The sequence below is a fragment of the Coenobita brevimanus genome, chromosome 38 (assembly GCF_032717465.1).
Source record: "Coenobita brevimanus isolate Jiangsu-jjx chromosome 38, ASM3271746v2, whole genome shotgun sequence".
NCBI lineage: Eukaryota > Metazoa > Arthropoda > Malacostraca > Decapoda > Coenobitidae > Coenobita > Coenobita brevimanus.
Window position 1 is genome coordinate 2,869,529 of NC_136991.1, and position 22,576 is coordinate 2,892,104.

At 42.4% G+C, this 22,576-nt stretch overlaps 1 protein-coding gene across 1 annotated transcript in view; it reads right to left on the reverse strand.

Annotated features, from left to right (window-relative positions):
• Positions 1–274: 274 nt before the first annotated feature.
• LOC145396486 (uncharacterized) overlaps positions 275–22,576 on the reverse strand; it is a 30,237-nt gene continuing 7,935 nt past the window's right edge. The window contains exons 3-9 of the mRNA XM_080269858.1: positions 18,590–18,694; positions 17,580–17,765; positions 14,550–14,742; positions 10,202–10,278; positions 8,350–9,288; positions 2,269–2,465; positions 275–451 (exon numbers count right to left, since the gene is read on the reverse strand). Of these exons, the coding sequence (XP_080125984.1) occupies positions 275–451; positions 2,269–2,465; positions 8,350–9,288; positions 10,202–10,278; positions 14,550–14,742; positions 17,580–17,765; positions 18,590–18,694 (1,874 nt within the window). The remainder of the gene's footprint in view (positions 452–2,268; positions 2,466–8,349; positions 9,289–10,201; positions 10,279–14,549; positions 14,743–17,579; positions 17,766–18,589; positions 18,695–22,576) is intronic.

A 22,576-nucleotide genomic window follows, 5' to 3' on the forward strand; every position in this document is an offset into this window, starting at 1 on the left:
CTATTACTTTAGCTTATTCTTGCTACCTTCAGGCTACTTTTGCAAGCCCTTTGGTACTGAAGGAGTTGACAGTGGTTATATATATTGACTCCAATTCGAAAAGCCTCTCTTTTGCTGAACAAAACTGTTTGGAGAAAGCAAAAATAAGAGAGGAAGCATTTATCATACTTCTTTGGACTAGAGGAGTTACCATGAATCTGTCTGCAGGCAGCAAGCTTAAATTAAAGTACATGGCATCACAGAACAAAGATGGGTCAAAGAGAAACAAAGCATTTCAAAGAAAAACAAACTCTTCCGAGTCCTGAGGGAGAAGTGGTGTGTCCTGGGGTAATGTGGCGGCCAGCTGGTCCTCAGATGTCACCTGTCGGGCGATAGCGTTGCTGTCCTGGCTACGACCGTACACAAACTCAAAGATTGGGTACTCTAGGCCAGGCTGCTTGGGCGTCACCATCTGCAATAAGGTACATATGGAATTTAATATAGAACTGATTACATGTGTCAGGTGTACAGTAAAAGCTCCAACTGCCAGTTCATTTTTTACCAATCAGAATTCTGCTACTACTGTGACAGAGGAGTCCATATGAGAGAGGACTTACCCCTCACTCCATAATCCACTCCATTCAATACTTTTATACTACTTAATCCCTCTTTTATATATTTCTTTCTCCTTATTCTTATCCGTCTTCCTTGTTTTTCACTCCTCTTCATTGATCTCTCCTCCTCATTGCCTGTCATGGTGCTTAAAGCTCTCTCATGTGACTTCAGAATGGACTCTCATGGGAGATGGTGAATGCTATTGACTTGGTGTTGATGGCAAAGAATGAAAGGAAGGCCATGGAGAGATTTAGGAAGTGGAAAGCCTATATGGAGCACAAGGGTCTGAGAGTCCATGTGGATAAAACAAAAGTGATGATATCTATGGCTGGTGGCAGTACTGTCAAAGCAGAGGGAGTGTGGCCATGAGCAGTTTGCCACAGGGGTGTGGGAATTAACTCCATCTTGTGCAATGTTTGTGATAGGTGGGTGCATAAGAGATGTAGTGGTATTAGACGTAGGCTGCAAATAATGCTGATTTAATGTGTGCAGTGTGTTGGGGAGTGCATGTAGAGACTGTCAGGTGTAAAGGAATTGATTTTGCTGCGAGGCCTCTTGAGTCTGTGGAGGAGTTTTCTTATTTGACACCTGGGCAGTAAAAGGAGAGGACATTCGCAGGCTCAAATAAACAGAAATGACAATGATTAGATAGATATATAGTGCATCCTTGAGTGCGAGGCCTGCAGGGGTTAGAATTGTGACTGATGAGTTGAAAGGAAGGATGGGACTTGAATGTATTGGTGTTCTGATCAGGAGGAGTAAACTGCGATGATTTGGGCATGGTGAGACGACGGAGGATGACCACTGGGTCCAGAAGGTGAGAAATGTGAATGCTGCGGATACGGTTGCGAGAGGCAGACCAAAAAAAGAACTGGGAGGTTATAGAGTGTGACCTCAGTGATATGGGACTGAATAGGGAGGCTGCCAGAGATCAAGCATCATGGACAGATGTCATCAGGCGACCAAGGTCAAGACATGCAAGCATGTTGAAGCTTTTACGTACATGATACAATAATTCTCTTCTAATTCCTCTCCTTCTCATTCCAATTTTTTTCTCCCTTCACTCCTCTGTAAACTCCTTTACTCTAATGATTTTTTGTTATTTATTACCTCTGGAAGAATTTATTTGACCTTGGGGAATTGTCTTGCAGAAGGGATAAAGGAAGGCTACATCTAACCTGTTCAGTCTGAAAAGTCTATCCCAAGGTGAATAAAACTGCCTTGAGGTAGCAAGGACAAAAATGAAGAATATGTCACTGTAGCAAGCAGGTCATATCTCCTTCTCTTTTTGAATTTCTGCATCTCACTTCACTATTTATTAATCTCTCCTCTTCGTATCCCTCTACTCTCACTGCATATCTCCCCCTCATCTCTGGCAGTTCCTCCATACACCTCAGGATATTGGTGTGAGTATGACAGCAAAATCCCAGGGTGGTGGAGGAGTCTCTCTGAAAGAGGTTGGGCCTCCTCTTCTTACCCTTCCCCCTCTTATTCTCTTCCCTATTATCCACTCCTAATTATCTATCTATTCTCTTTATAGCCACTTATTTCTTCTCTTTTAACCCTCCTTCTATTCCTTTTATCACCATCATTAGTCTTTCCCTCTCTTTTCAGCCCTCTCCCTCCTTCTCCTCTTCCTTTCCAACCTTTCTCCCTCTAAATCTTTCCCTTCACCTCTGGCAATTCCTCCAGGAGCCTTAGGAAGTCAGTGCGAGTGTGACAATAGAAGCCCAATGTGGCAGAGGGGTCCATGCGAGAGAGGGCCATCTTGCGCGGGGCCTGGCAGTGGTATGATGTTAGGGGGAAGTTGGGTTGTGTTACCATCACTGCGTCTTGTACCAGGTGAGGGTCCAGGTGTATCAATGATTCCTCTGGGGGGAAAGTAAATAAATCATCATCATCATCATAATCACTAGCACTATTACCATCATTATTAAATTATTAATTAATGAGAATATCTCCGTCGCCTTCATCATCATCCCAACCCTATTCCCACTCTTATACATGAGGAATGTAGAATCCCAAAACAGAAAATAAAAGCACACACAAAGTAGAAATATCAAAAGAACATCCATGGATTATGTAACATCGCAAAGCTCTCAACTTATTCTCCTATGAAGTGCAGCTGTTAGATAACCAATTTTATCAACCACCTACAGCATCTTGCCTCCTATCTCCACTCTGAATATCTGTAACATTCTGTTGTGCAATTAGAGCTTTAGCAGCATGGCACAAGTCTAGCATGCTGAGAAGTTCTAATATACAGTACATACTCGATGTAACAAACTAACTGATGCCAGACCACTGACATTAAAGCTGAACACCATTATGTTTGATAATTTCCCAAGCGTCGTAGCTCTTACTGAACAAAGATCGTTGAATACAGAGTGTCATTCAGCCACAGTCGTACACAATAACATACAGCTATGTCTAAATGGATCTTTTTCTCAGTAAATGCTCTATTTATGGCTCCTCTCACGATGGTGGTCACCCACGGACTAATGCAGCACTCTGCAGGATGCAGAGGAGTGCGCGCGTGCGCATGTAGGGACGCCATGCTGATTGGTGTTTCCTGCGTGTCCATTCTTTTACCAAACAAAATTCATTAAATGAACATAGGTGGGGGAGCTCACCATCCACTTACTCGATGTAGTGCTGTTCTCGGGTGTCTGCCCTTTCCTCTCCTCCATTCTTCTTTCCTTCCATTCTCTTCTGTCTTTCCTTCATTCTTTCCTTGTCCTTCTACCTACAAGTGACTTTACACTCCCTCTTCTGTCTTTCTTTCTTTCATTCTTTCCTCTTCCTTCTGCCTGTGGGTGACTCTACACTAAGTGACAAGCCAAATGGTTTCTTGTACGGTACACCAGGAAACCATTTATTATGCTGAGTGGTAACCATAAAACCAAATTATGGCACCTGGTGGTTTAGTGGGTAATTAAGATGCTCCAAATGGATTGAGCCAGTGAAGGTTTATATCCAAGGGATGGTTGGGGTTTATTGCTCACGTAATGCCACTCAGGGATGAGTGAGGCTGGTCACTCTCATCTTAAATGTCAGAACCAACTTGCCTAGCCCCAGGCTCCTAAGCTCCCCATAAGGCAACGTAGGATTGGAAAAAAAAAAAAAAAAAGCAGCTCAGGGTGGTCATTAAAATTGAAATTCATTAAAACAGGGTTTGGTATATCACTGATGTTTTTACTGTGGTATCAGACTCATCTGAATGTAAACCTGGTGGACTGCAAGTTGAAGCTGCCCTTCTCCTGCACTCCACCATCCACCTTTTGGGGTTTAGGAAGAAATGAGGGACATTTATATTGCTAGGGAGCAGAGCCATCCTGTCATACTGGTGCCATCATGTGAAGGCATGCTTCTCCAGCACCACTAAATATGATAACAAGGGATATTACTGAACTGAGGGGTAACACACCAATCATTCTGATCTACTGTAAAAGACAGCATAGCAATTTTCTTTTCCATTATGTATGAAAAAATATTTTTAAAATGCTCCCACCAACTACATACAGTACATACCATAATAAAAATAATTTTTGCTTTGGCATAAGGTTTTGTGGCAGACACAACAACTTATGCCAAAGCAAAAATGACTGTTCCCTACGTGTCAACAAGTGGGTTGGTGGAGGTTTAGTGCCCCTTCCCATAAAACAAATAACTCAAAGTCAAATGGCCACCCCTTACGGGATTTTGGCGTCTGGCAATAGATAGATAGATAAGTTGTTGTTGTATAATCCCAGTCTGTCTAGCCGAACAGACCCACCAACAACAGGCAAACAACTGCCCCTGAAGGGCCATCCCATGCAGTGAACTGATGTTCCCTTGCAGCAGACAGTGCCTCATTGTCTACCACAAGGATGGATAAAACAGGAAAAGAGGAGGGCAGACTTTGAAAATGGATGATAAAAGGTGAAGGAAAAAGTAGGCAGCACTATATCAAGTGAATGGATGGTAGTTAATCTGTACTCTGTGAGAAGATTCCTGAATAGACAGTGCCTCTTAACATTGGTCCATGCAGTTGTCTTGTCTCGTGTTGATTATTGTAATTCACTGTGGGTTGGTCTTCCAAATAATATACTAACAAAAGTTCAGTCTGTGTTGAACAGGGCGGCACGGCTTATCTTTGGTCTCCCCCCGAGAACCTCAACTACCCCGTTTCTGATTGAGTTGCATTGGTTACCAGTAAAGGCTAGAATTGAATTTAAACTGTGTCTTATTACATTCAACGTTCTTAAGTTTGGTGAACCGGAGTATCTTGCTGAATTGTTAAAACTCCCATCGACACGCCCGGGTGTGATGTTACGCAGTGAAGATGATTCCTTGCGTCTTGATGAGCCAGGAGCCATTCACCAGTCATCTTTCTCTGATCGTTCTTTTGCATACAGAGCCCCTAGATTATATAACAGATTGCCATTGTCCATAAGACAACTCTCTACTGTTGAATCCTTTAAGAGACAACTGAAAGCCTTTCTTTTTTCAAAATGCTACGACCTGGAGAGAGGTACTATGACGGATGATTGAAGGGTTTAATTTTTGCCACTTTCATGTATATATGATGTAGCTTGTATTATATACAAGAAATGTCATAATTCTTGTAATTGTAAAAATAATGTATGTGTGTCGAGCGCTAGTGAATTCCCAAAAGGAAGAACTGGCGCTTTTGAGAAACAAAAGGCCAAATTATTATTATTATTATTATTATTATTATTATTATTAGTTGCCACCACCTACACCATCAGCATGAGTATCAGAGTACAGTACAACAGCTGTCCTGCACATTTAATACTACTATGAAAACTCATTATTCAGCGCTTCAGCTCAAGTAACTTATTTTTATGGGACTTTATTCTTGATGCTATTAATAACTTTCTTGACTTACAGAAGACCTCCAGCAGAAATAGGGGTTAATGAATACTACTTAACCCCTTCAATTCAAAAGTTTCTCTGAAGCTGAGAAAAATGATTTGGAAAAAAAAAAAAAGTGGAAAGCTTAACTGATATCATTAAGTTAAAGGTTCACCTTCCAATCATAGAAGGTTCTGAAGCACCTCCTCACTTACCACTATATTCCAACAAAGGCATATTACCTAACAATCTCTCATATACTGGATACCAGCATGAAATTTATGTTTATTATATAAAGGCACAAATAAAAGACATAAGAATGCCATGGAGTAATATGTAATACAACATATTTTACACTTTTATTACCTTCTGAGTTTCAATTAAAGGAATTCATTCCATTCTTGTGTGTAAGTGTTGACGCGGGCTAAATCTAACACCTACAGTATGAAGTCTCCCCTCAACTGAAAACAACTGTCTTAACCCCTAACCGCCAGCTGACGTGTATAGCAGTCACAATTTTGGGAGCGTAGCAACACCGGTTGACGTGTATAGCTGCAAGCATCTTCCCGCCACCCTTTGAACTTTAACTTATCCTTACTCATCAACGGGACCACCTCGAGACGTAGGATACTTTCATTTGAAAGAGGAAGAGTTTATGAGTCTTATGTATCTTTAATTTTTTCTCTAGCTGTTATAGTTTGGCAGATATTAGGGTTTGAAGTGAGAGTAATTTTTTCCGTCACAGATATCCCCCGTAGGGAGGAGCGTGTGACATCGGAAAACCCCCAGCGTGTAAGAGTTAAGGATGCAAGAATGAAAAATTGTCACTGGACTGAAGAGGTTTGTATGTACCACATTTTCATGACCTTTATCAATTTATTACTGCATAAGGCATATTAATATTCTATCTATCTACTGTCAGACGCCTAAATCACGTAAGGGGTGGCCACAAACAAATCACCTCCATGTTGCCCTGCCCCCTGCCATTTCACTGCCCTGCTCCCAGCTCACACACCCCTCTCTCTCATAAACCTCTCCACTCCATCCCTCTACCTCATCCTTTCCCTCCCCCTACCTCTGCCCCCCACTCCACCTCACTTACACTCTCCTCATCAAACTCTCGCTCTCCATCCTCTCCACATGGCCGAACCACCTCAGTGTGTTTCTCCTAATGCTTCGTATCACATCAACATCCATACCACAATGCTCCTTCACTTCCTCATTTGTCAGTCTGTCTCTCCACGTGACTCCACATGCTCCTCTCAAAAAACTCATTCCCTCCAACAAGGTCCAAGCTTTGCTTCCATACAATAGAGTTGCTATCACAATACACTCAACCCCCTGCTATCACGCGTTCAGCTATCGCGGTTATCTGCCATCGCACACACATCAAATGCACAACCATACATGCTATCATGCACCCCAAGACCGCCATCACGCGTCAAGTTTGAAGTGCCCGGGTTGTGAACGCCGCTTCGGATTGGTGCGACTCATCCGCCTACGTCACACAGCACCCCCGCTGGTGATTGGCTAACGTTCCCCAACCACCCTGCCACTTCAGTTGAATGCGCGTTAGCTCTCTGCTGACAGTGAGAGAGGAATTCCTTACACTTTTTTTTGTGTGTGTGATATAATGGATGACAGACCGCACAAAAAACCACCCACCATCACTAACGATACTACAGGCATTTGGAATTCATCTGGATGGATTCCTGCCGAAGATACAACGGGCAAAACAGCGTGACCAAAACCCAGGCGACTCGACAGAGAATATATCGTTCTACAGCACTAAACATTTAGCCTAACACTGAATACTTATTAATATTTTAGAACAAATATCAATCATTTTGAAACCCTTGTAAAGAGTTAATATTTCCTATACCGAAAAAACTGTGATGGTGATAATCACGTGTTTACAACTGAGATGGGGCTCTGGCAACAGTGTGAGAAGCATGTCCTTTGCCGAGGATATGAGGAATGTGTGTGATAGCGTCCAAGTTTTGTTCCACTTAAATCTTCCTTGGCCATTCCTGACAGAAGGTACCGTGTGATACCCCTTTTAGCTGTGGACACTAAAGAAATCATGGAGACAGCCAAAGAGATCTGGCGGCAACTAAGCCACTCCCAAGCCTCAGAACCCTTCAAACCACCTAACCCTTCCTTAATCCTTAAAAAAGTAAGTTTCATTGCCTTTTATGTTGTTTATTTATTTATTATAATGTTATAATTAATATAATAATGCTTTATTTCATGTTGGAGCAGAGATTGGCTGGAAATCGTAGGCATAAAGTGGTTAAAAGTTAGAAAAATGGGCCACCGAAAAATCAGTTAGAAATTTTCCCACTGACTGTTCAGTTCAGCTATCGCGAACTCAGCTATCACGTGCATTTGCCATAACCAATGAGGAGTGACAGCAGGGGGTTGAGTATACTGTCGTGCAGTAACTTTTTTGCTTCCGTGCTCACTTCCCTGTTTCTTATCACTGCTTTAAAAGAACCAGCAACCTTTCTTCCTTGCTGTACCCTTTCAAGCACTACACTCTTTAATCTTCCATCCTTACTCATCACACTACCCAAGAACTTAAAAGCACTCACATTTTCCATCCTCATTCTTACTGATGATGTAAACTGTCATTAATAATATTATATAAAATGGATACAAGATATTACTGAGGTAAAATAGGATAAATAAATCACTAACAAATCTTCCTCAGTCAATGAAAATGCAATTCAGTTACCTTGGAAGCGAAAAATGAAGATTGAATACTTAAGCCATTCTCTGATGATGCAACGGAAACCGTGATGAGAGGGCAAGCAAGTCATCAGACTGAAGGAGTTAAGGAAGAGGTGCTAGAAAACCTAAGCTATCAAGAATACAAAATATACAACCCAAAGTCACCTTGGAAGCCAACAAAGTAGAGGGAGTGCTTGGGCCGTCCTCCAATGATGCCAACAGAGAGGTCGTGTGTGAAGAGGGAGTAGAGGCAGGGTGCATACATGGGGTTCAGTGTCTCCCCACCAAGCCTCACAGGAACCATTATCAACACTGACCTCCAATTCTCACACTTTGGACATAGCCGCTCCCCGACATCTTCCATATCTTGAGTCTGGCGTTCTTGTTCCTGTCTTGAGATATTGGTTCCTAGTTCATCTTCTGGGGACTGATCCTTTAAAGATTCGGATTTTAGTCTAACGTCACTTGATACCTGCCTTGAATAGTTTTCTTGCTCCTGAGAGATTTCAGATTCAACACACATGTTTGAGTTGTCCTGAGCTGCTGAAACACCATAGGGAGGATTAACTTCCCTCTGAGTCAAGCTGCTCAAATCAGGGTACAAATGACTTGTCTGTTCTGCCAGCTGAGTCAAATCTGTATGCCCAGGTGGATGAACACTTGGGGAATATGACTGACACTCTACACTTCCATGCCCATTTTGTCTTTGCTTGTTTTCTCCTGAGTGATTCACGTAAAGCCTTATTGGTTGGTCATTTATTTCACTGTCTATCTTAATTCTGGTTATATTTACATCAGCACTTTGGTCAGTCTGAGGGAGCTGTGAGGCAGCATGTGAGTACAATGACTGTGTGTGTGTGACTGATTGTGTAACTGGTAAATTCCTGTGCACTGCTGAGGTGTTTTCAGAGTCTGGTGAGGCAGACTGAACTTTTGATGTTGAATGTGAGTCAGAGGTTGTGTTTGTGTTGGTGAGTGTGTTTAGGGAGGAGGAGTTTGCAGATGGAGGTTTGGATTCCACCTGAGTCTTTTTCAGCTTGGCCAGAAATCCAAAATCACAGATACATGACGCTGAACACAAGTCCAGCACATCCTGAACATACACTGAAAGAGAGAACAGGCATCAGTGCACTACTAAATCAGTATATAACATCATCACCTAGCTAAGTCAATAAAAGGTTTAAAACTGATATTTATATCTCTTTACTAATCCTAACACTAAAAGAATCTGTCCCATCAAGTGAAATATTAATAATTTGGGAAAGATATGGCAAGAACTGATCCATTCACTGCAATGAAGTAGAAAATGAAGACTGCAACCTATGTATGATGCCACCTCTGCCACCCTCAACCACACCCATACCCTCCCACCCACCCAAATATATATAAATATATACATAAATATATAAAGAAATACACCACCATTATAATAATAATAATAATAATAATAATAATAATAACCCGTTAATCTAGCATCCAATCCTACGTCGCCCCCTGAGGAGCATAGGAACTCGGGGCTAGGCAAGTTGGTCCTGACATTTAAGATGAAAGGGACCAGACTCACTCATCCCTGAATGGTATTACATGAACAATAAACTCCAACCACTCCTTGGATATAAACCTACACAGGCTCAATCCAACTGGGGCTCCTTAATTACCCATTAAACCACCAGGCACCATAATCTGATTATATGGTTACCACCCAGAATAGTAAATGGTTTCCTGGTGTACAGGAAACCATTTGGCTTGTCACTCAGTGTAGAGTCACTCACAGGCAAAAGGAAGAGGAAAGAATGAAGGAATGAAAGACAGAAGAGGGAATGTAAAGTCACCTCCTGTAGGGAGAAAGAAGAGGAAAGATGAAGGAAAGAAAGACAGAAGAGGAAGGAGGGAAGAAGAAAGGGCAGACACCCAAAGTAGCACAACACTGAGTGAGTGGATGGTGAGCCCTCCACCTACCACCAATAATAATAATAATAATAATAATAATACAAAACAGACATTCAACATAACTTACCAGCACAGTCCTGAGCTACGTACACACAAACCCTCTTCAGGTCTGGGATATACTTGGACCCTATTTCCACTGCCTCTCTGTTGGGGGACACAATGCATTAGGAAGGAAAAGAGTAAGTGTGATGATGATGATGATGATAACATATATTTTGAGAGGCAGCGTTCTGTGCTTGTATGGGTGAGGTTTACTCACCTCTTGAGTGCTTTTGACATTGAATGGTCTCCTACAACATTCTGAATGAATCTCTTAACCCTGTGGTCCCTTCTCAGGATCTCATCCAAAATTTTCTTTAGTTTGCATACAGAGGCCCTCCCTTTTACACTAATGTCTGAAGAGAACTTCACTCAGTTGCTCTCATACATTCTTTCCATGGGTCCATACCACCTTAAATTATCAGTATGCATCATCCAAATGTTGTCTATTCATTTTCACTTCATGGAACTGGGACACTCACACAACTTTAATATCAATGGTTGCAAGAAATTTGATGCACCTTAGTTATGAGGCGCTGGCCAGTCTCCTACGTTAGTAGTCAAACTGATCCTCTAACCTGACTACACTTTTTCAAGTGAGCTGAAAGAGAACAGGAAGCTTCAGTCAAAAAATGCAATACATACGCAATGTCCAGATATTCTTTTCCTTCTGTACCTGCTGTTCTGTCCTTCACAATGGCATTACATCTTGCCACTTTCAAAGTTGGTGTATGTAGGTTTGGTATGTGCCACCCATCCTACTAAAATTTCTTGTATGTCATATTAAACTGTTCACAATATTGTATTATAATACTAGGATATGGCATTGTAAACAGAATTTGTTTTGATTTCTTTTGCCTATGGGTGACTTACATTCCCTCTTCTGTCTTTCCTTCATTCTTTACTCTTCCTTCTGCCTATGGGTGACTCTACATCGAGTGACAGGCCTAATGGTTTTCTGTACACTAGCAAACCATTTACTAGGCTGGGTGGTACTCATATAACCAAATTATGGCACCTGGTGTTTTAGTGGGTAATTTAGGTGCTCCAATTCGATTGAGCCTGAGTAGGTTTATATCCAAGGAGTGGTTGGGGTATAGTACTCACGTAGTGCCACTCAGCGATGAGTAAGGCTGGCCACTCTCATCTTAAATGTCAGGACCAACCTGCCTAGCCCCAGGTTCCTACACTCCTTTACGGGACGACATAGGATTGGATGATGGATGGATGGATGAGTTTAAATTTTTGCAAAGGTGATATGCTGAATGGGCCTGTATGATCCTTCTATCTGCAGAGGCTTATATGATGGGTGTTAGTGCCATCTTTTAACATATGGATGTGAGACTATGATGTGGCACGAAAATGAAGAGTTAGGTGTAAGAGCAGTGGAGATGAGGCTGCTGAAGAATGTATTTGGAGCAAAGAGAGTGGACAGGATACCGAATAATGTAACTCGTGAAGGATGTAGAGTTAGAAGTCTGTGGACACCAGAATCGAAGAGTGTACTGAGATGGCATGGTCATGTGGAGAGAATGGATTACAATAGAGCGGTGAAAAAAGTATATCTGAGCGAATCTGAAGGAGGGAGGAGGCAAGGCAGGCCAAGAAAAAGGTGGAGGGATATGGTGGATGAGTGTGTGAGAAAGAGTGGTGTGGAAGTTGGTGAGGCTAAGAGACTGACAAGAGATCGAACTGGTTAGATGAACTGTGTGTGGAGAAGTGCATTACCAAGGATTTAACACCCCTTTTTAACATGACATTGTTTGGACTGGCTTTATCAGACAGGTGTATGTGAAGCTACAGAACGTGGTGAAATTTTTTTGGCCTATCTGACGGAGCCAGGATTTTGAGCGCTTGAATGATAAGTGAATGGATGCGTGGCCCAATGAATTGGGCAAACTTTGGCTTCCTGGACGTTGCTCCTCCTCACTCTGCTCTAGGGTGGGAATGAAGGTCTGGATGATGATGATGATGATGATGATGATGAGGACGACGACGACGACGATGATGATGAGGATGAGGACGACGACGATGATGACGATGAGGATGAGGACGACGACGATGATGATGAGGAGGATGAGGACGACGACGATCATCATCATCATCATCATCATCCGGACCTCCTTTCCCAACCCAAGGCAGGGTGAGATGATGATGATGATAAATTAACTGCACCAATATTCATCATCCACCTATCATACAATCTTTCTTGTCCCATCAGGAGTGTAGGGGCTTACCCAGTTCCAACATTTAAGCCAAGGGAGACCAGTCTTGCTTGCCCCAGGGTGACATTACGCAAGCAATAAACCCCGACCAACCCCAGCCATCCCTTGGTTGGAAACTTTCATAAGCCACATCCAGCTGGAGCACCCCAACCCACTACACCACCAAGTTTCAGTCTGGTTATGTGGTTACCAGCCAATGTAATATATGGTTTCCTGGGTTACAGGAATCCATCTGGCTTGTTACTCAGTGAACAGAGACCTGATGGGAGTAGCACATCAAGTAAGTGCATGGTGAGCGGCCCCAAGTACTACATAGCAGAACTGTAAAAATCATGCAGAGTGTTGTGGAGAGGCATTTTTTATGGGATGTCAGTTAATATAAAATTCGGGACCCATTCTCGGCATTCTATCATGAACCACTACCTCCAACATATCAGCTTCATGCATGGCTTCCTAATGTCCACCCTTCTGAATCCTATCTCCCACGTGAGGACAGGGTCCACCTGGCCAGGCTGAGATGTGGGCATCATCCAGCCCTCTTACGTTACCAGAAGAGGCTGGATGACTCCGTCGCTGATGCCCGTCCAAAATGTAACACAGCACCCCATACTATCATGCATATTATGGAAGACTGCATTGCACACAATCACCTACGCCAACAACACAACACACACTCCTTGAGAGCTCTGTGGAAACGCCCGGTCTTGGCCATGGCCTTCCTTAGGGACTCGAGGCTGTTCGACCAGACTGCCTAGGGAATAACTACTACTACTACTATTACCTCCAACATATAATGAACCACAAATACATCATCATGTAAAGCTCTCAATACTGAGGTCTTTTTTCACTGGAAGTTTACACTTTGATCACTGCCAAACAGGATCTATAGATGTCTCTCCATTCTCTTCCCAGCAGTTTTAAGTTTAAAGCAAGATGTAATTTAATGCTATGTTTGTATTTCAAAACAGGGTGATACAGACCACTTACCAAGGAGTGAATCCAAACTTAATGTAGCAGCACTACTGTATGTATGAGTATGCCTAATGGACAGATAATACCAGGGGACAATATACCTTATGCAGAGATATAACAAAACACAACATAACTCATAGACAAAACTGTGACAGTTAACCCCTAAAGTCCTATGTCCGACAATCGTCGGTTCCAAACTTGGAACGTGAAGTCTGATGGCCGATGATCGTAGAGAGGTTAAAAAAAACTGGGGGGCTGTCACCACACGTCCATCCATCCATCATCCACTCCTATGTTGCCCCATGAGAAGCGTAGGAGCCTGGGGCTAGGCAAGTTGGTCCTGACATTTAAGATGAGAGTGAAAGGCTGTAACCCCGCCTCTTTAATGATGTACATGGTACCTAGCCAATGGAAACTAATAGATGAGGTGATGGGAGGCATGATCTGGCCTTCTCCCCATTTGTGGGGAGGGAACCCCCCCCCCATGCCATTTCTCCACTTCCCTCTGCCCCATTGGATCCTGCCCTCTGTGTCCCCTCCCACCCAAACTACTCCCCATACCCCCTCTAGACCATAATGGCTGTGTGTGGTGGGCATATTCCTTTCCTTTCCCTCCTTCCTGATGCCCCGCCCACTTCCTCCACCTCCCTATTCCCCCTTATGACGTCCTATTCTTGCCCATAGTGAGGAGTGACTTTTTTTATTTTTGACAGTCGACAGTGCGGTAACCATTAGATATATGAGTGAAATATACATTTTTTGGTTGTAAAATCAAGCTCTTCAAATCCAGAAGACCAAAATTTGCTTTGGCACAATTTCTCTCTCTCTCTATGCGATGGGTAACAATTTTTATTTCTGACGTTCTTTGACAGTTGATAGTGTGGTAACCAGCAGACATATTAGAATGAAATATAGATTTTCTGGTGTGTTGAATGTAGCACTTGAAGTCTGTACGACCAAAATTTACCTTGGTGACAGCTGAAAAACCGGACCCTTTTTGAAGTTCAAGGGATAGGCAGGATTGACAATTTTAGGTCTTTAGAGGTTAACAAATGACTATAAAAGGGGGGAGATAGGGAGAACGCCAACAACAGATCAAGTAAAAATAATGAAGGGATGAAAATATGCCAAGAGCATCTATCACAGCTGCAGTGAGAGCACCAAATGAGTGACACTTACTTGCATATATAGGCGACAGATGCTGGACCATACCAGTCACCGGCTTTTTTTCCAAGGCGCCGTCCCAAATGGACCAGGTTATGGAGGGAGAGAGGGCAGTGTGGGGACGGGACATCACCCACCCACCGGACAATGGCACGGTGGATGGTTTCTTCGTGAGGTGCGGCAGGGCCAGGTTTGTTGTACCGCCACTCTAGTGGGTATAGGCAGAGTTAAGCAACGTATTGTAAAGTTATTCAAAAAACATACAAAGCAGTACACTATGTATTACAGAGTTAAATGAAGTTATCCTAAAAATACATTATGCAATACATACCCAAACCAAAGAAAATGCTTTTCCTTGAACTACCCACACTGAACAAAACCCAACTTAATACAGAGGTACAGCAAATTTTTTGCAAAAAAAAATGACCCACGGGCTGAAAACTTCCACCACGTTGATCTTTCTAAAGAAAATGAACAAATTAGTCAAAAATCAAGTTCCATTAACACTGAGATGCCTGGGTACATTGATGGAGGTCAAAGGCAGAGGGAAAGACAGGCTGACGAAGCAAGTTCCAGATTGATCAGCTCTGCACATGATAGAGAGGGAATGTCAGTTAACTCTTCTTTGGCAGTAAGGGCTCCTCACTTATACACTAAAATGGAGTGAGAATGTCTGCAGCTCCATGATCTATCTTTCAGTAATTTCATACAACATGGTAGTATAACAGTGACTCTATCCCATGCACAGTACTACATGAACATACGGTTACACATTAAATCAATCCATTACCACTCACTTGATGTAGTGCTGTTCTTGGGTGTCAGCCCTTTCCTCTCCTCCATCCTTTTTTCCTCCCATCCTCTTCCGTCTTTCATTCCTTCATTCTTTCCTGGACCTTCTGCCTACGGGTGACTTTACACTCCCTCTTCTGTCTTTCCTTCATTCTTTCGTCTTCCTTCTGCCTGTTGGTGACTCTACACTGAGTGACAAGCCAAATGGTTTCCTGTACACCAGGAAACCATTTACTATGCTGGGTGGTAACCACATAACCAAATTTTGGCGCCTGGTGGTTTAGTGGGTAATTATGGTGCTCCAATAGGATTGGACCGGTGAAGGTTTATATCCAGGGGGTGGCTGGGGTTTATTGCTCACGTAATGCCACTCAGGGATGAGTGAGGCTGGTCATTCTCATCTTAAATGTCAGGACCAATATGCCTAGCCCCAGGCTCCTACATTCCTCACGGGACAGCGTAGGATTGGATGATGAATAAATAATGGAAACATACATTCACAAAAGCCCAAGCTGTAATCTGTTCATTGCATGTGTAAATGGGATATCTGCAACAGGACAGATACATGCAGAAGTAAGTGCAGTCTTGCAAGCCACTGTTATTTGTTGCCATTTTATTTTTTTTTATTTTATTTTTTTTTCTGTCAAGTCCACAGTCAAATAAGAAATACTGTACATTTATCAATGAACGTAGCCAAGGGGTTTGATTTGACGAGGAGATTGTAGATGCATCGTAGATTAATGGCTTCCCCTCTATCACCAGTGGAGTGTAACATGGGCCGCTTAGTAAAATGGTGCATCGTCAAGTAGAGTGAATAGCTAGGTCTCTCTCTTTCTCACCTTCCCCCTTTGTGTATCATACGCAAGGAGAGTTACAGCATTGTACACAGTTATATTGAAGTATGATTGACAGCGTAACATAGCATGACGGGAAACCTCCTAGCTGACCCCATCTCCTGCCTTATGCCTTTGATTGTACTCTTGGGCTCTCTGTCCCTATGCTCTCCAAAATCTCAGAATAAATACGGTTCGGTGGGGATGCAGTGTCTGGTAAATTTCCATGGTTGGTTCTATGACACAGGTAACTGGCTCAGTCTGGTTAACCTTGTATTGTCTGGACTACAAAGAGATTGTTTGAGATACATCATGTGTTAAGACATTCTTGATGGTCTGGGACAACAGGATTCACATCATGTGGATTGACATTCCTAGTGAGAAGCTCTGTATGTGTCCAGCAGACACTACATACTGCAATTGTGACATGAGATAATACTAGTGCCTATAATGCCAACATATCGCTCGGTCATGCAAAGCTGTTGTACCAACGACAGTACATATTATCGTAACGTATTATTGGATATTATATTCATGTTACAATCAACTTGTAAGCTACTTAAGAGAGATACATAATATTGTAAAGGTAACATAATTGTGGAAATATTGTAACATAATTGCAGTGATCATAATTGTAGTCATTGTAGAAATATAATTATAACATAATAAAATTGTACAAGTATAACACACTGCAACTCCACCACATATCTTTCACTTATTTCATACAACATGGTAGAATGACAGTGACTCTATCCCATGCACAGTACTACATAAACATACAGTAGCATAGTAAATCAATCCATTACATACATTCACAAAAGCCCAGGCTGTAATCTGTTCAATGCATGTGTAAATGGGATATCTGCAATAGGAGAGTTACATGCAGAAGTAAGCGAAGTCCTGCAAGTCACTGTTATTTGCTGCCTTTTTATGTTCCTTTCTGCTGTCAAGTCCACAGTCAAATTAAGAAATACTGTACTGTACATCAAAGTTACACTGTTACAGTATCTTCAAAGCTAATTTGTAAGTCACCCAAATTTTAAATACCAATTGTACCACTAAAGTAAATGTTGTGAAGTTTTAGGAAACATACCTTGCTTAATATAAGGATAATGGGAACCAAGGATGAGGTGGAGGGATGGGGTTGAGAAGTACTTGTCTGTGAGAGTACTTCGAGATGGAGAGATAGCTCCCTCATGGTGGAGGACAGGTGACACAGGGGTGATTTATTCATGGCTACATTCCTCTGGGATTTGCCAATGCTAAAGTGCCTGGCTGAAGACTGATGGATGAATAGAGATGGACAGAGAGACAGACACAGATAGACTGAGACAGAAATAGATATATGGGATGAACATACGCCTCATTATCTATCTTCAGACATACGATGAGATCTGCCTGTACAATTATAAGAACTAACCCCTAGAAAGGAAATGCCTGGTGAGAGCCTGACAGAGCATCATCTGGCCAGAACGCAGCATACACCCCCAACCACAGTCTGTGGTAAGGCTCGAGTCTTGAAGGGCAGGAAACTGACGTCGGTATGTACACCACACCAGGCTGTGGAAGTGCCGCTTGAACCACTCCATCCCGTGCTGCTGACTCTCTGACAAATAAGGAAATGTAAGAAAACAGTGTATAATGGCAATTCCCTCTGTGTATGGGCTTGAGGCCTAAACTTACTAATAAAAAGGATTACGGTATATTCCATGCTAAATCTACCCATCCATCCAATCAATCTATTATTACCCTTTCATTTATTCACTATTTTTTTTTTATGGTGTCTGGTGGTCTAGTGAGTTATAGTACTCCAACTCAATATAGCCTGTGAGGGTATACATCCAAGGGCTGGTTAAGCTAAACTGCTCACCTAATACCACTCAGGACCAAGAAACTGGTCACTCTTGCTTTAAATGTCTCAACTAAGTAGCCTAGCCCTGGGTCTCTACATTTCTGAAAGGGTAATAAAGGACTGGACAATAGTTGGATGGATTAAAAAAAGGAAAATGTTAACAGCAAATCCTGTTAAAGTATACGGGTTCAAGGTCTTACTAGATTTTTTTTCCACGCTATATCCATACATTCATTCCATTATTACCCCTTTATTTATATAGATCTTAACTCCATGTGGACGTGCAGCAAAGTGCTAAGAGAAATATCCCATGATGGCTTAATCATGGGGAAACAAACGAGAGGTAATAAGAGACTGATTGGGAGAATGTACTATATGTGAGTGAGATGGAGAGGTATGTGAATGAGAGTGGTAGGAGCTGGAGGGAAGGTAGCCAAATGGTGGAGAACAGAATGAAATGAAAGGTGATATGTTGTGTTCAACCCCTCTGGGATTAAGGCATCTGGCTACAAATAAACAGCTAGACAGAAGTCACTTGTATGGCTTTTGAGCATCAAAAACTGGTTGTTGCCACTAACCTTCGGGATCCTCACCATCCTCCCCAAGACTTTTGTGGTAGACATTGCCCAGCAGGTATACAGGGGAGTCACGAGAGAAGTTTGTCTTCAGGTTTACTGTCCAACCTAGGAAATACAGTTAATCCTTGTTTAAAGTTGTTTCCCTTAAAGGAATTTCAGTATTAAGTTGCTTGTGAATTCATAAGGGACAAAGCCATGTCACAACATTAAACAAAACACTGCTTGATTAGATGGACCAGGTTTGAACATCAAACGAAATACAGGTCTACTGATGACAAAGTTATTTGAGTGTACAGAGCTATACAAGTACCATAGTACAATATACTGTATACTGGATAAAAAAATGTGTACTGAGAATTTCAAATTATCCAATATTTACTTGGTGATTACAATGAGATTTTTTTCTTTCAATACACATTAACTACATTAGGTTTCACATTAACTATTTAGGTGCATACAGTACAGCGGCCCTTTAACCCTTTCACTTCGGTTGGCACATCAATGTGCCACCAGGCAAATGTCTGTAGCCACTGGGTGGCACATATACATTTACTGGACATTTTATATCTGCATGCCAGTACTGGGGGCCCAATAGTGGTTCAGTACCAGAAGGTGGCAAGACTGAAGAGTTGCCATCACGGGAGGACTATTTTATTGTCTATTATTTTCGTCGTGTATGAGAAGTATGTCGAGGCATGCGGTATGAGATGCCATGGCACCTAACTTGGATCTGATGGAAGCTATGTCTGATGACTCAGATTATGTTCAGATGAAAGTGAGAGTGAATATGAAAGAGCTAATATATCATCATCATCATCATCCGGAAGTTCTTTCCCATCCTAGCGCAGGGTGAGGATGGGGACGCCCATCATCCACTCGATGTAGAGATGCCTCATGATCTCTACACTGAGTGACAAGCCAAATGGTTTCCTATACCCTGCAAACCATTTAATATATATACTGTATATATATATATATATATATATATATACAGATAGATAGATAAATCTCAAAACCCCTCTGTGCAGGATATCCAGTAAAAAAAAAATACACCCAAAGTGAAAGGGTTAATAGGCACAGGCTCCCTATGCATGAATTACAAGTGTGTAGATGGAAGAAAAAGATATAGTACCAGGGACATTATATGCAGAAAAAGCATGCATAATGTACAGCTCGCTTTTTATACACCGTCCTGGACAGTTGAAACCACCCTCACGGTTTGGTTTTCCTGACTTCATTTTTTTTTATCTCCTGTAATATCAATATTTTATGTCTGCCTTACCTCTCTAAAGTAAGTTATGCCCTTAGGGAAACATATCTGCAGTCTAGCTATTAACAGTGGTGTTCCTCAGGGCTCTGTCCTATCACCAACTCTCTTCCTTTTATTCATCAATGACCTTCTAAGCTGTACATCTAACCCTATCCACTCATATGCTGATGACTCCACCCTTCACCTTTCCATTCAGCTCCCGCAACGTCCATCTCAGCAGTTACTTCAGCAAACAAGGGATGAGGCTATGGCACACCTAATGTCTGACTTGGCTCGTATCTCTGACTGGGGTAAAAATAATCTGGTTGTTTTTAATGCATCTAAACTCAGTTTTTACATCTATCAACCCAACAAAATCTTCCACAGGTATACCCACTAATTTTAATAATATTCAGCTTAATCCTGCATCATCCTTGAACATGCTTGGGGTTTCATTTACTTGGGACTTATCTTGGAAAGATCATATTACATCTCGTGTAAAATCTGCTTCCAAGAGATTAGGTGTGCTAAGCTGATTCTGTTCCTTCTATACCCCTGCACAATTGTTGACTTTATACAGGGGTTTTATCTGCCCCTGTGTGGAGCACAACTCTCATGTGTGGGGAGGCTCCCCACATACAGCTCTTCTCAATAGGGTGGAGTCAAAGGCTTTTCGTCTCATTAACTCTCCTCCTCTTACTGACTCCCTTCAACCTCTGTCTCTTCGCCACACTGTTGCATCTTTATCTCTTTTCTATTGCTACTTCAATGGTCACTGCTCCTCTGAACTGTCTGCATGCATTCCCCCACCTCTACGACGGACGTGTAGCACCCGTCTAGCAGCAAACTCTCATCCCTTTTCTGTCCAGCTCTCTAATGCAAGAGTTAACCGTTACTCCCAGTCCTTCATTTATGCATCAGGTCAACTCTGGAACTGTCTCCCTCTGTCTGTATTTCCTGCTTCCTATGATCTCCAGTCTTTCAAATGCAGTGTGTCCAGGCATCTCGAAATGATCGGATCTTGCATTTGGCTCTCTCTTGTATTTTGTTTTTCTCTTGAAAGGAACAATTTTGCAGGCTAGCGGCCTTTGGTTCCTTCTTCCTCACATTTAAAAAAAAAAAAAAAAAAAAAAAAAAAAAAAAAAGCTGGGGTCACAGAGAGTTCTAAGGTCTATCATGGCGAGTTTTCCCACTTTTTTATTCCCCTAAATCTCCTTAATGTCACTGTCTATTGTCTGCTTTATCCCTGTACAGTATGCAAGGGCCTTAGGAACCATATCAGCAGTACTTATTTCCCACTCACTTTTACCTTTTACTTCAATGATGTCACTCTCTAATGTCCACATTACCTCAATACATGAGACTGTGCACTTTGGAAGCATATCTGTACTCTAAATGGGGTTACAGAGAGTCTTTAGCGGGCCAAAGGGTTGTTAACACATTAGATTCTTATAATGGGTTATAAGTAACCATATGGGTGGATTTTGTGCAATCATACAGAGGGGTCACTGTACACTATCTTATACAGTTTACAGTACCAATGTACAAGTTTAAAAGATGCAACATTGGTACTTTGTTTACCTGACAAATACTGTACTAATAAAAAATAATAATAATTTGGTTTTACGCCTGGTATCCCCAAAGGGCTAAGGCGTTGCCTCTGGGTAGAGGACTTTTGGACTGAAGCGTGCAGCATTTTATGACCGGATGCCCTTCCTGATGTCTACCAATGACCCTTGGGTGGATTCGATCCTCCGACCCTTCGGTCAGAGCATACTGTAATGATAAACTTACTAAGATAACTCTCTTTATGACTACACAATGAATATATCTGGATATTCAGGACTTTAACATATGGGAGCTACAGGGCATAGGCTGTAGCACCAGCCAATCACTGTGGTACTCCCAAGGGGAATGGGAATGCTGGTGATAGGGAGAGCTGGTTCTCCTGTTTCATTAGCTACTGGACTATCCCCTTGTTCTGACCTTTTCACTGTGACACTAACAAGGAGAGTAGACCAGCATACTCTCCGAAACACTTTCCTCTAATTATCTCATGCACTACTCTACATGCACTTTACATATCACACAATGTATCCCACTATGTACAGGGGTTGATGCCAGCAAGAGCATGCAGCCAGAAAACTTTGCCCCCACTGCCTAGTGGCGGACCTATTGTGGGGAGGCGTGATGAAAGCTCCGCCAGCATAGATTCTGGTGCCTGGATAAGATGGGGCTCAACCTGTGCTAAAGAGAGTACAGGGCACTGCAGTTCCCAGGCTGCCTGAACCTGGGAGTGGCACCCCAGGAGGCTGCACAATCAATGGGTGTATAATGGCGGGGAGTTACAGTGCCAAGGCATGCTTGAAGTGTGTCCCTGTAGCTGTCCTGGCAGGATGCCCTGAGGCCACTGCCACAGCCACTGGCCACAGCTGGTGGGCTATGGGTCTCATATCCCATGCCTAGGCCTGAGACTGTGTGGGTTGGTGGGGCCTGTGGTATGCCTCACCCCATCATATATTCTTACTAAATTATGACTAGAAAAAGAAACATCTAAGCATGCCTGAGGAAACTAAATCACCCAAGAGGATCAGAGCGGTGTCATGGAATGTGGTAAGTCCGAGAGGTAGAGCGGAGGAATTAGCTGAGGCAATGAGTACGAGGTGGATGGATATAGGATGTGTGCAGGAAGTCAGGTATTGAGGAAGATCAGCCAGAATGAGTGCTGGGAAGGATGC